Source organism: Sarcophilus harrisii, chromosome 1, assembly GCF_902635505.1.
Source record: "Sarcophilus harrisii chromosome 1, mSarHar1.11, whole genome shotgun sequence".
Lineage (NCBI taxonomy): Eukaryota > Metazoa > Chordata > Mammalia > Dasyuromorphia > Dasyuridae > Sarcophilus > Sarcophilus harrisii.
Window position 1 is genome coordinate 86,126,276 of NC_045426.1, and position 13,503 is coordinate 86,139,778.

At 42.0% G+C, this 13,503-nt stretch overlaps 1 protein-coding gene across 1 annotated transcript in view; it reads left to right on the top strand.

Annotated features, from left to right (window-relative positions):
• Positions 1–7,486: 7,486 nt before the first annotated feature.
• Positions 7,487–13,503, top strand: part of NCKIPSD (NCK interacting protein with SH3 domain) — a 29,372-nt gene continuing 23,355 nt past the window's right edge. The window contains exon 1 of the mRNA XM_031959663.1: positions 7,487–7,898. Coding sequence (XP_031815523.1) covers positions 7,728–7,898 — 171 coding nt within the window. The 5' untranslated portion in view covers positions 7,487–7,727. The remainder of the gene's footprint in view (positions 7,899–13,503) is intronic.

Here is a 13,503-nt window from a genome sequence, read left to right on the forward strand (position 1 = left end):
GTTCCAAATTGCTCTCCAGAATGGCTGGATTCTTTCACAACTCCACCAACAATGTATCAGTGTCCCTATTTTCCCATCTCCCCTCCAACATTCCACATTATCTTTCCCTGTCATTCTAACCAGTCTGACAGATGTGTAGAGGTATCTCAGAGATGTCTTAATTTGCATTTCTCTGTTTAATAGTGACTTGGAGCATCTTTTCATATGGCTAGATATAGTTTCAATTTCTTTGTCTGAGAATTGTCTGTTCATATCCCTTGACCATTTATCAATTGCAGAATGGCTTGATTTTTTATAAATTAGAGTCAATTCCCTATAGAATATTATTGTTCTGTAAGAAATGACCAGCAGGAAGAATACAGAGAGGCTTGGAGAGACTTACATGAACTGATGCTAAGTGAAATGGGCAGAAGAACCAGGAGATCATTGTACATTTCAACAACAATACTATCTGAGGATATATTCTGATGGAAGTGAGAAGATCCAATTCAGTTCCAATTGATCAATGATGGATAGAATCAGCAACACCCAGAGAAAGAACACTGGGAAATGAAAGTGGACCACTTGCATTTTTGTTTTTCTTCCCAGGTTATTTTTACCTTTCTGAATCAGATTTTTCTTGTGCAACAAGAGAACTGTACGAATCTGCACACATATATTGTATCTAAGATATATTTTAACATGTTTAACATGGATGAGACTGCCTGCCATCTAGGGAAGAGGGTGGAGGGAGGGAAGGAAAAAGTTGGAACAGAAGTGAGTGCAAGGGACAATGTTGAAAAATTACCCATGCATATATTGTCAATAAAAAGCTATTTTTAAAAAATCACTGAGCTACCTGAAAGCTATAACCAAAAAAGCAACCTTAATATCAGTTTTTTAAAAATCATGAAAGGAAATTGCATAACAGAACAAGAGGGAAAAGTGAAAATAAAATTAATCTACCTATCATTTACTGAAAGAAATCTCCAAATGAAAATTCCAAGGAACTTTCTCACCAACATCTAGAACTTTCAAGTCAAAGAAATAATACTTCAGGCAATCATAAAAACGGAATTCAAATACCAAGGAATCACTGTTGGGATCACACATGATTTAGCAACTACCAATATAAGATAACAGAAAGCATGGTTGTAATATTATAAAAGAAAAAAATATAAACAATCAAGAATAATTTAATCAGGAAAATTGATAGAATCCTATTAAGGAAAATTGAACCTTCAATGAAATAGATGATTTCCAAGCTTTTTTATTTTATTTTTTGCTGAGGCAATTGCAGTTAAATGACTTGCCCATGGTCACACAGCTTGGAAGTATTATATTTGAAATCAGGTCCTCCTGACTTCAGGGCTGATACTCTATCCACTGCGCCACCTAGCTGCCCCCCAAGCATTCTTGATGAAAAGACCAGGGCTGAATAGAAATATAAACTCAAGGAAAGAGAAAGATTAAATGATAAATACAAGTGAATAATCAGAAGAGGTTGTATAAGGAAGAATTTTTCACATTTTAATAGGAGAGGAAAGGAATGGGAGAGGGAATTAAATAAAATAGAAGACTTAGTTGTTTTGTTGATTACTGAATGAAGAAAGAAAAAAGTGGGGAAAAATATATATTAGAGGAAAGGATAAGGGAACTTATTTCACATAATTCAGGTAGGTAAGCAGAAGCCTATACAAAAATGGGAGCTTTGGGAAGAGAAGTGTGTCATTTGAATTCCATTTTCATCTGAACTGATCAAAAGGAGGTTAAGAATATACATACATGTATACATATACAAAAATTTGGTGTGGAAATACATCCAACTCAACAGGAAGGATGAGGGAGAGGAAAAAGGGAGGTATAGGATAGAAGTTAGATTCAAGGATAGATTAGTCATAAACAAAACAAACCCTAAACTTGGAGGGGAGAATTGAGGTCTAAAAACAAAGGTTGAGAACCTGTGGTAAGAAGTGGGGAAAGTATAATGGAGGATAGAAGGAAATAGTCATTTGACAGTAAATGTGAATGGGATGAATACATTTACAAAATGAAAGAGTAAAGCAAAATGGATTGAAAAACAAAATATAACATGATGTTTATAAAAATGCAGCGTGCATAAAAACTCACAGGATTAAAGAGCTGAAGGAAAACCTATTTTGCTTTAGCTGAACTCAAAAAAAGCTGCCATAATTTCAGACAAGGCAACAGCAAAAATATACTTAATAAACAGGGAAACTGTATTTTGATGAAAAGGTATTATTCATTCTAGATGTTTTAACATATGTGCACCAAATGGCATAACATCTAAATACTTAAAGAAAATGTTGGGGTAGCTAGTAGGTGCAGCTGATAGAGCACTGGCCTTGGAGTCAGGAGGACCTGAATTCAAATCCAGCCTCAGACATTTTATACTAGTTATATGAATGTGGGGAAGTTGCTTAACCCCAATTGCCTCAAAAAAAAAAAAAAAAAAAAAAAAAAAAAAGAGCTAAATGAGTAACTGGAACAGACAGTAAAATTATAATGGGGGGAATCTGAATGTACCTCTTTCAGAGCAAGACAGATCTAACAACAACAAAACAAATGAAACAAATCAAGGCCCTGAATAGAACTATAGAAAAGTTAGATATGAAAGATCTTTGATAGTAGATAGTAGATAGAAAGATCTTTAATAGAAATGGAAAAGAATCCAAATAGCTTCAGTTGCATGATTTCTTTACAAATTTGACCATGAATTAGGGCATAAAAATCTCACAAATACAAGCAGGCAGTAATATTAAATATATCCTTTACTGGTTATAATTAAATAAAAATTATATTAAATAATGAGATATTGATGAAAGCATTAAAAATCAACTGGAAATTAAGTAAGTTATTTCTCCAGGGGGTTAAAGAACAAAGCACAGAAATGATAATCAGTTATGACAACAACGAGATAACATCAAAATTTTGAAGATGCAGTCAAAACAGTTCTTAAGAAATTTATATGTTCAAACATTAAGGAGAAAAAGAACATATAAATGAATTGGACATACAACTAAAAAAAAGAAAGAATCAACAAATTAAAACCTCAGTTAAATACCAGAATAGAAATCCAGAGAATTAAATAGATTTATAGTATTAAAAACAAAAATATAATTAACAAATAAACTAGAAGTCAGCTTTAAAAATACAATAATGACAAGTTATGGGCCACTTTGATTAAAAAGGGGAAAACCAAATTACTAGTATAAATATTTTTAAAAGAACAAATGAATAAATAAGGATACCATGAGAAGTTATTTTACCCAACCAAATGCCAACAAAACTGAAATAGACAATTTAAACAACCCAATATTAGAAGTAATTGAACAAGCTATAAATAAGCTCTCAAAAGAGAAAAAACCAGGACTTGATGGATTGACAAGTAAACTCTATCAAACGTTCAAAGAACCATTAATTCCAGTATTATAGAACCTGCCTTTAAGAAGCTTATATTCTGGTGGCAGAGAGACGAGTTAAAGAAAAGTTTTTATATAGGAAATAATATTTGAGTCTTGGAGAAAGCTAGAGATTCCAAGAGATAGACTGAGAAAAGAAAACATTTCCAACATGGGAGATGGCCCAGTGTAAAGGAGACATATTCCGAATATATCCAATAGATTTAGTGAAGAGCTTAAAGTGTATTCTTTCCTAGAGGTACTAGTGAGCCACTAAGCCATACCACTCAAACTCCAAGAAATTATTTTACGGAGTTAGAAAAAATAATAACAAAATTCATCTGGAAGAACAAAAGGTCAAGAATTTCAAGGGAATTAATGAAAAAAAAATGTACATGAAGGTGGCCAGCTGTACCAGACTAATTCCCTGCTTAAAATTAAGCAAGCAGTGGTCATCAAAACCATTTGATATGGGCTAAGAAATAGAGTAGTCGATCAGTGATAGGTTAGGTTCACAAGACACAACAGTCAATGACTATAGTAATCTAGTGTTTGATAAACCCAAAGACTCCAGCTTTTGGGATAAGAATTCACTAAATTGCTGGGAAAATTAAAAATTAGTATGGCAGAAACTAGGCATTGACCCACACCTAACACCCTATACCAAGCTAAGGTTGAAATGGGTTCATGATTTAGATGTGATATTATAAGCAAATTAGAAGAACAAAGGATAATCTACCTCTCAGATCAGTGGAGAAGGAAGGAATTTGTGGGCAAAGAAAAACTTGAGTACGTTATGGAATGCAAAATGGATAATTTTGATTATATGAAGTTAAAAAGCTTTTATACAAACAAAATCAATGCAGACAAGATTTAGAAAAGAAGCAATAAACTGGAAAAAAATTATATTCAAGGATTCTGATAAAAGTCTAATTTCTTTCTTTTTCTTATTATAGCTTTTTATTTACAAAACATATGCATGAGTAATTTTTCAATATTGACCCTTGCAAAACCTTCTGTTCCAACCTTTCCTCTCCTTCCCTCCCATCGCCTCCCCTAGATGGCAGGTAGTCCAATACATGTTAAATATGTTAAAGTATATGTAAAATCCAATATATGTATACATATTTATATAGTTATCTTGATGCACAAGAAAAATCAGATCTAGAAAGAAAGAAAAAAACCTGAGAAGGAAAACAAAAATGCAAGCAAACAACAGAAAGAGTGGAAATACCATGTTGTGGTCTACCTTCATTTCTCATAGTTCGCTGGGTGTAGCTGATTCTTTTCATTACTGAACAATTGGAACTGGTTTGAATCATCTCATTGTTGAAGAGAGCCACATCCATCAGAATTGATCATCATATAGTATTATTATTGCCATGTATAAGGATCTCCTGGTTCTGCTCATTTCACTTAGCATCAGTTCATTTAAGTCTGAGCCTCTCTGTATTCCTCCTGCTGGTCATTTCTTAGGGAACAACAATATTCCATAACATTCATATGCCACAATTTATGCAACCATTCTCCAACTGATGGACATCCACTCAATTTCCAGTTTCTAGCCACTACAAAGAGGGCTGCTACAAACATTTGTGCACATACAGGTCCCTTTCCCTTCTTTAAGATCTCTTTGGGATATAAACCAGTAGAAACACTGCTGGATCAAAGGGTACGCACAGTTTGATAACTTTTTGAGTATAGTTCCAAATTGCTTTCTAGAATGGTTGGATTCATTCACAATTCCACCAACAATCAGTGTCCCAGTTTTCCCGCATCCCCTCCAACATTCTGCATTATCTTTCCCTGTCATTCTAGCCAATCTTTTAGTGCTATCTCAGAGTTGTCTTAATTTGCATTTCTCTGATCAATAGTGATTTGGAGCACCTTTTCATATGACTATAAATAGATTCAATTTCTTCATCTGAAAATTGTCTGTTCATATCCTTTGACCATTTATCAATTGGAGAATAGCTTGAATTCTTATAAATTTGAGTCAATTCTCTATGTATTTTGGAAATTAGGCCTTTATATCAGAACCTTTGAATATAAAATGTTTTCCCAGTTTATTGCCTCCCTTCTAATCTTGTTTGCATTAGTTTTGTTTGTACAAAAGCTTTTTTAACTTAATATAATCAAAATTTTCTATTTTGTGATCAATAACAATCTCTCGTTCTTTGATCATAAATTCCTTTCTCCTCCACAGGTCTGAGAGGTAAACTATCCTATGTCCTTCTAATTTATTTTTAATCTCATTCTTTATGTCTAGGTCATGAATCCATTTCGACCTTATCTTTGTATATGGTGTTAAGTATGAGTCAATGCCTAGTTTCTCCCATACTAGTTTCCAAATTTCCCAGCAGTTTTTGTCAAGTAGTGAATTATCATCCCCAAAGTTGGAGTCTTTGAGTTTGTCAAACATTAGATTGCTATGATTATTGACTATTTTGTTTTGTGAACCTAATCTATTCCACTGATCAACTAGTCTATTTCTTACCCAGTACTAAAGGACTCATTTCTAAACTATATAGAGAAGTCACTCTAATTTATAAGCATTCAAGCCATTTACCAATTGGTAAATGGTCAAAGGATATGAACAGACAATTTTCAGATGAAGAAATTGAATCTATTTCTAGTCATATGAAAACGTGTTCCAAATCATTATTGATCAGAGAAATGCAAATTAAGATAACTCTGAGATACCACTACACACCTGTCAGACTGGCTAAGGTGACAGGAAAAGATAATGACCAGTGTTGGAGGGGATGTGGGGAAACTGGGACACTGGTACATTGTTGGTGAAATTGTGAATGAATCCAGCCATTCTGGAGAGCAATCTGGAATTATGCTCAAAAAGTTATCAAACTGTGCATACCCTTTGACTCAGCAGTGTTTCTACTGGGCTTATACCCCAAAGAGATCTTAAAGAAGGGAAAGGGACCTGTATGTGCCAAAATATTTGTGGCAGCCCTTTTTGTAGTGTCTAGAAACTGGAAAATAAAGGGATGCCCATCAATTGGAGAATGGCTGAATAAGTTATGGCATATGAATGCTATGGAATTATTGTTCTATAAGAAACAATCAGCAGGATGTTTCAGAGAGGGACTTACATGAACTGATGCTAAATGAAGTGAGTAGAATCAGGAGAACATCATACATGGCAACAGCAAGATGATATAATGATCAATTCTGCTAGATGTGGCTCTTCACCAATGAGGTGAGTCAAGCCACTTCTAATAGATTTGTGACGGGGAGAGCCATCTGCACCCAGAGAGAGACTATGAGGACTTAATGTGGATCACAGCACAGTATTGTCACCCTTTTTGTTGTTGGCTGCTTGCAATTTGCTTTCTTTCTCATTTCTTTCCTTTTTGATCTGATTTTCTTGTGCAGCATGATAAATGTGGAAATATGTATAGAAAAATTGAACATGTTTAATATATATTGGATTACTTGCTGTCTAGGGGGAGGGGATGGGGGAAAGGAGGGGAAAAATCAGGTACACAAGGTTTTGCAAGGGCGAATGTTGAAAATTAGTAAATGTTTTGAAAATTAAAAAAAAAAAAAACTTTGAGTAAAAAAAAAAAGAACCACTAAAGCTCCTCAAGTAAGGGGATAGCACAAGCAGACCTTTGCTTCAAGAGCACCACTGCAATCTCCTGTATAATCTTTTCAAGGTTCAGTTGTGATGCCATCCAAAGAATCCAGTGGGACTCTCCCTGACCCCACTTGGGATTTTCTTGGCACCGATATTAGATCATTTTGCAAACAAGGAAACTGAGGCAGACCGGCTGACACGGCGGCTAGCGGTCTGCGGACAGACCCGAGCCCGAGCCACGGTGCCAGAAGCTCCTTGGGGTTCCCTTTGTGGTTCGTTTACCCAACGCCTTTGCGGCTGGACGTGTCGGGCCCCTCTTCTGGGGGTACCTGCGCGGGGCCTGGGGGCGGACTCCGAGGGCACCGGTACCTGGCCGGCGCTTTCGGGGAGAGCACGTGGGGGGGGGGGGGGGGGGGAGTGTCACTTAGCTTTGGGACCTCCCCCTGCGGGACCGAGTGTCACCGCTTCCTCATTCCGTTCTCCGAGCCCCGGAGTCAGAGGGCGTGTGGCGCGGCGCGACGTCAGGCCCGGGGGCCCGCGCTCTCGCGCGTGGGCCGAGCGCGCCCCCGGGGGCGGGGCTCCGCGGCAGGGCTGGGGGGGAGTGGGAGGCGGGAGCGCGCACGCGGCTGTGTCACGGGGCGGAGCGGCGCGCGGCAGCCCCCGGACCCCGGCGTCCCCGGCTCCCAGCTCCCGGAGCCTCCATCCCGCGACGGCGGCGGCCAGGCCTCATGTACCGCGCCGTGTACCCCTTCCGCTCCACGGAGCCCAACTCGCTGCCCTTCGGCGAGGGGGAGACCTTCCTGATCCTGGAGCACAGCAGCCCGCACTGGTGGCTGGCGACGCGGACCCAGAGCGGGGAGACCGGCTACGTGCCCCCGGCCTACCTGCGGCGCCTGCAGGTCAGAGCTACCCCCCCCCCCCCCCCCCCCCCCCCCCCCCCCCCCCCCCCCCCCCCCCCCCCCCCCCCCCCCCCCCCCCCCCCCCCCCCCCCCCCCCCCCCCCCCCTCGCCCTGCCCGGCTCCCGCCGCGGGCCGTGGTCCTCGCGTCCCCGTCCCCCGCTGGCCCCCGGCCTCCCGCGCCGCTTTCTGGGCCCCTTCCCGCCCCCAGGGTCCCGGGCCTGCTTGGTCCTCGGCACCCTCACCCCCGCCTCCTCGCCCTGCGCCCTCTGGGCTCGGCGCTTCTCCCCCTTTCCGTCCTCCCCCTCCAGAACAGCCCCGCCCCCTAAAAAGCCCGGACCGCGGGCCTCTGGGGTCGGCGCGGGCTTCTGACCCTGGGCCGGTCCCGGGGAGCCCTCCGAGGGGCCCCGTGACGGACCGGGGAGGGCTCGGCGTCTCCTCGGATCTCCTGCCTCTGTCCTAGGTGCCGAGCTCCGAGCCGGCTGCCGCTGGCTTCCCGGGATCGGGGCAGGGGGCGGGGGACCACTCGGCTCTGGGCCCAGCTGGTTCGCAGGCCTCACCTTACCCCCCTGGCTCCTTCCCCACCCCCACGCCCTCCCCCAATCCTCAGGAGGGTGATGGCGCCAAGTCCCCACTCTCCTCCAGCCCCCCGGGAGAGGGAGGTGGGCCCCGAGCTGGGCTCCGGCACGGAGGAGGCTGGTGAGTTGTACTGGGCGTGCCCTTGTCTGTAGCAAGCATCCTATTCCCAAACCAGCTCCCGGGACAGAAATAACCCCCTAAATGTGGAGAAATGGCAGCTGGTGGTGCGCGCCAGCCTCCGCTCTGGGCAGCGGCCTTTGTCCGCCGGAGACCCGGGTCCCACTGCACGGCCCGATCTCAGGAAGATGCTGCTCGTCTTTGGAAAGCCTGGGCCTTGGGTCTTTAAGATTGAAGCCTAAATACGCGTGGGTGGGGAGCAGATGAAAGGCTGCGTGTGTAAGCTGGGTAGGCTCCCTGCAAGAATTTTGGCATCTGGCGTGATGTCCCCCCGGACAGGGGGGTAAGTAGTAGATTTGCTCCGGCAGAGAGACGTGTGGCGTTCTGTCTGACTTTCTTCCTAATGGGGCTTCTAATTAACAAGGCTTGGGTCCCTCTGGCTCTGACCCCTCCTGCCTCGGGCAGCTCTATGAATTGTGCCTTGGGCCATCACAGGCCCTCTCTGGGCCATCACAGGCCCTCTCTGGGCCATCACAGGCCCTCTCTGGGCCTTGGGTTCCCCATTTTGCAAAAAGAAGGACTTGGATAATCACTCGGCTCCTTCCAGTTGTAACACCTTATATATATAGCCGTGGAACATGGCTGTGGGTGACTGCTGCGTATGAAGTCCCCGTCAGGAGTGACAGTGTTTGCGAGACCATGCTGGTGTCTTTGCAAGCTTTGCATAGCTCTGCGTGTTCCTGAGCAGCTCTGCCAAAGGAATGTCACACAGCAGCCCCTCCCTGATGAGGGATTAGGAGCTCTGATGTTTGTCTGTCTGGGTCTTGGTCCGGGGGTCCATTTGGCGCCGTCTGAGTTAAGCTGGGGTGGGTGGAGAAGGTCAGGATATTCTTAGAGAGCTCAGAAAACCCCGGCAGACGCCCAGCCCAGTGGTGATGAGGTCAAAACTGAGCTGAGGGGAAAGGAAGGGTGAAGTTGAATGAGAAGGTCCAGACTCTAAGACTCTGGCATTTGGGCTTCCTCCTTCGTGTCACCCCCAGTGCCAGGGCAGAGGTCCAGGACACCCCCGTCACTTGGTTTCCCATCCCCTCCTCTTCCTTCCTCTCTATCTCTCAGTCTCTATGTCTCTTCCTCTTAGGGTCTTGTCAGCCATGAATTTAAGATGAGATTGTGAGCTTGGCCTTTAGGGGGAGTGGGTAAAGGAAGAATGAAAACCAGGAATCGACTTTTTGTTAACATCCCTTAATTTTGGAGTGTGTGGAAGAATCTGGGTTTGATCATCGATGGGGAGAGTGTCATGAGAACTTGTGGGGATTAGGGGTGGCATATAAGAACCTCAAAGGCTTGGGATGCCCAGTGATGTCAGAGGGGTGATAGGGAGTAGAATTACTAGGAAGGCTTCTTTTCCCCAGGGCTTGTCTTTTTCCCTGTTGGCAGGGAGTCCTGGGAGGCTTTTCAGGAGGGCTTCAGCCAGTTCATTGCTCTGGGTGTGGCAGCAAACAGGATTTCTGGATGCTTCTTTCTGACTTTGGTTGTGGCATTCTGTACTTCTGCAGGTCTGACGCGAGCTGTCGCATTCAGTGCTCTGATCTGTGACATTTTAATAATCATGATGATGATAAAATGCTCTATAAATGTGATTTAACATTAACACAGCATTTTCTTCCCAACAATCCTAGACTCATGGATGTGCTTAAGATTCCAGGCTCTGCGCTGTGAGCCTGCTTTGTCCTGGTTCTGAAAAACAGGCAGGACTCATCATCATTTGCTATCCCTGGCTTTTCCCATGCTGGCCTTGCCCCTCCTGTGCTAGCCTTGGCTCCCTGGATTCTTCCGAGCTGGGTCACCCACTGGACTCCATTATCCCCAGCCTTAGTCAGGACCCGACTGGCCAGAGCTGTTCCTCTGTGCTCAGTGTGGCCAGGGTGAGACCGCAGTAACCTTTATAAGGCAGCTTCCTTGGGAGGACTGTAAAGTGGTAGAAAAAGCCCTAGACACCGGAGAAAGGAGCAATCAAACTCTACCGCTTACTAATGGAGTGACTTTATCCAATTGCTTCTGCTCTCTGGGCCTGTTTTTTCATCTGTAAAATGATGGAGATGAGACCATCTAGTTCAAATGGTCTCTGAGGTACTTTCTCCTCAAAATCTTGTAATCCCACGAGCAAGTGCCAAGATAATGAACCATAAATGCAAGTCCAAAGGTGACTAGACTGCCAGACCCACGAAGGGCCTTTGTCCTATTTCCTGTCAGCTCCTGGTCCCAGCCTCCTCCCAGCTTTGTTTCAGCTTTGTCTGGGTGAAGGCCTTCCTAGAGTTGCTTTGAGGGTGGCCACAGTGTTGGGGCACTGAGTATGGGGGACAAGGAGTGGGGTACCTGTAGCTATCCTTTTCTGGCTCAATATTACTCTGAGTTCTAATTCTACTGTCATTGGTGTTCTCTGGTTCTTCCTGAATGATGAAGGCCTATATATATCTGGCTTACAGAGACTTCTCTCCTGGGCTTTAGACTATCTCTTGACTTTAAAGTTACTTTCACCTCCTTGGAGATTTCAGTGATGATGGCTCCTTCCAGAATTCTAAAGGATCATCTCTTTCCTTGCTGGGCCAGTATATCTGATATGCATTTATTAGCTTGTAGTAGAAGGATAATTGGGCTTAGAAACAAGAACTGGGAGGAATCTCACAAGTCATCTGTGAACAGGAAATCCCTGATAATATTCTTGACAAGCAGTTATCTCACTTCTACTTGAAGACTTCCAGGGATGAAGCAGCCACTATTTCCTGAGAGAGCCCATCCCACTTCTAAAGAGCTCTTTTACTTTTTTTTAATAATAGCTTTTTATCTTCAAATTATATGCAAAGATAATTTTCAACATTCACCCTTGCAAAGCCTTGTGTTCCAAATTTTTTCCCTTCCTTCCCTTTCCCTCATTCTCTAGACAGCAATTCTTCTATACATAGTTCTGCAATTTTTCATGTTGCACAAGAAAAATCAGATCAAAAAGGAAAAAAATGAGAGAAAAAACAAGCAAGCAAACAACAACAAAAAAGGTGAAAATCCTATGTTGTGATTCACGTTGAGTTCCCACAGTCTTTTCTCTAATGCAGATGGCTCTCTCCATCACATCTATTAGAATTGGCCTGAATCACTTCATTGTTGAAAGGAACCACGTCCATCAGAGTTGATGATCACATAATCTTCTTGTTGTTGTGTACAGTGTTTAAAGAGCTCTTTTAGAAAGTTTTTCCTTATAGTGGACCTCTATGAAGACTTTTCTACCCATTGCTTATATCTCTGTTCTCTGAGACTAACTAGAAGAAATCGAATTCTTCTCTCTAACAGCCCCTTCTGATGCTTGACAACAGCTATCTCGTCCTCTCTAAGGCTTCTTTTTCTAGGCTAAACATCTCCATTTCCATCAGTTGGTCTAAAAGGCCCAAGTTTGAGTTCTGGCTCCCTTCACATAGTAGGTGTGTTCTTTGCTTCATTCTTTGCATCTGTAAAATGAGGATAATGCTGACTTTATACAGGGTAGCGGGGAGGAAAACACTTTTGTAAAGGACTCTAGAAATGGGAATTGTTACTACTCTAAAGAATTTTCTCATTGGTGGATCTAGGCTCACCTCTGCTCCATCTGTTTCCTTAAGGAGCTTATTTTGGCTTATTTAAAATCTATGTTTAAAATGTTTTATTTGTGAAAATATGTTTAGAAAAATTACACATGTTTAACCTATATTGGATTGTTTGCTGTCTAGAGGAAGGGGGGAGGTGAGGTGGGAGGTAGAAAAATATGGAACACAAGGTTTTGCAGGGGCGAATGTTGAAAACTATCTTTGTATATATTTTGAAAAATAAAAAGTTATTACAAAAGTAAATAAATAAAAATGTTTAGAGAAAAAAAGCTTAAGTGTGATTGTAAAATCAAATATTTTATCATCTATTAGCTCAGCATATATGCACTAGAACAAATTTAAATGTATAAATCTCTTTTTTTCTCTGAAATGCTTTGTGTTTTGAAAGCTGAGAATTAATGTCATATATGAAAAACTGGGGCATTATTTCAAGTGATCTTTATCATCATTTTGTCTGTTATAACTATAAGTGGCATAATCACAATGCTGGTGGGTATCTAACAGCTAACTGCACAGATATGCTTGGAAAGAGAAAAAAGACCTTGTTAAATAAATTGTCCCCATAATATAATGCTCTCATAGGCTAATTCTTGCTCTGATTTGTCACACATTCCGTTGATAAAGTTCATGTTCATTACCAAAAAAAGTTTTATTGATGCTTTAAAAACAGATTTAAAAAATCCAAACACTTGCTGGGTATCTCCCTTTTAACAAAATAATTACAATTAAGTCAACCATGTTAATACATTGGTTGTGGTTAAAAATGTATATCATGATGTACCATTCTGCTAAGAGGCTGGAGGCATTTTTCCCATGAGTCCTCTGGTGATATGATTGGACACTGCATCGATCTGAATTCTTCAGTTTGTCAGCATCGTTTTCCTTTGCATGATTTTGCCACCCAATAAAATGTTCTCTCAGGTTTTCTTTCTTTGCATTAATTCATGTAAATCTTTCTTAGTTTTTATGAATTCTTTATATTTGTCATTTCTTATGGTGCAGTGCTGTTCCATGATATGCTCCATCATTCATATCATCTCACCAATCCTTGTCTCCTTTTGTTTCAAAATTGTTGCCTTTCACTTTACTTTGAACTTCTCTCTTCCCCCCAGAGTCTAGTCAGAGAGAAGAATAATTCTCAGAGTTAACTTGACAGTTCCTGAACCCCAACTCTGGACACCAAGGACCACTTACTTTGCCAAATCCTCTTCAATGACTCCCATTCATTTCCCCAATCACTACAGGTTGAAAACATTGAAGTTCATTTCTCATCAGGT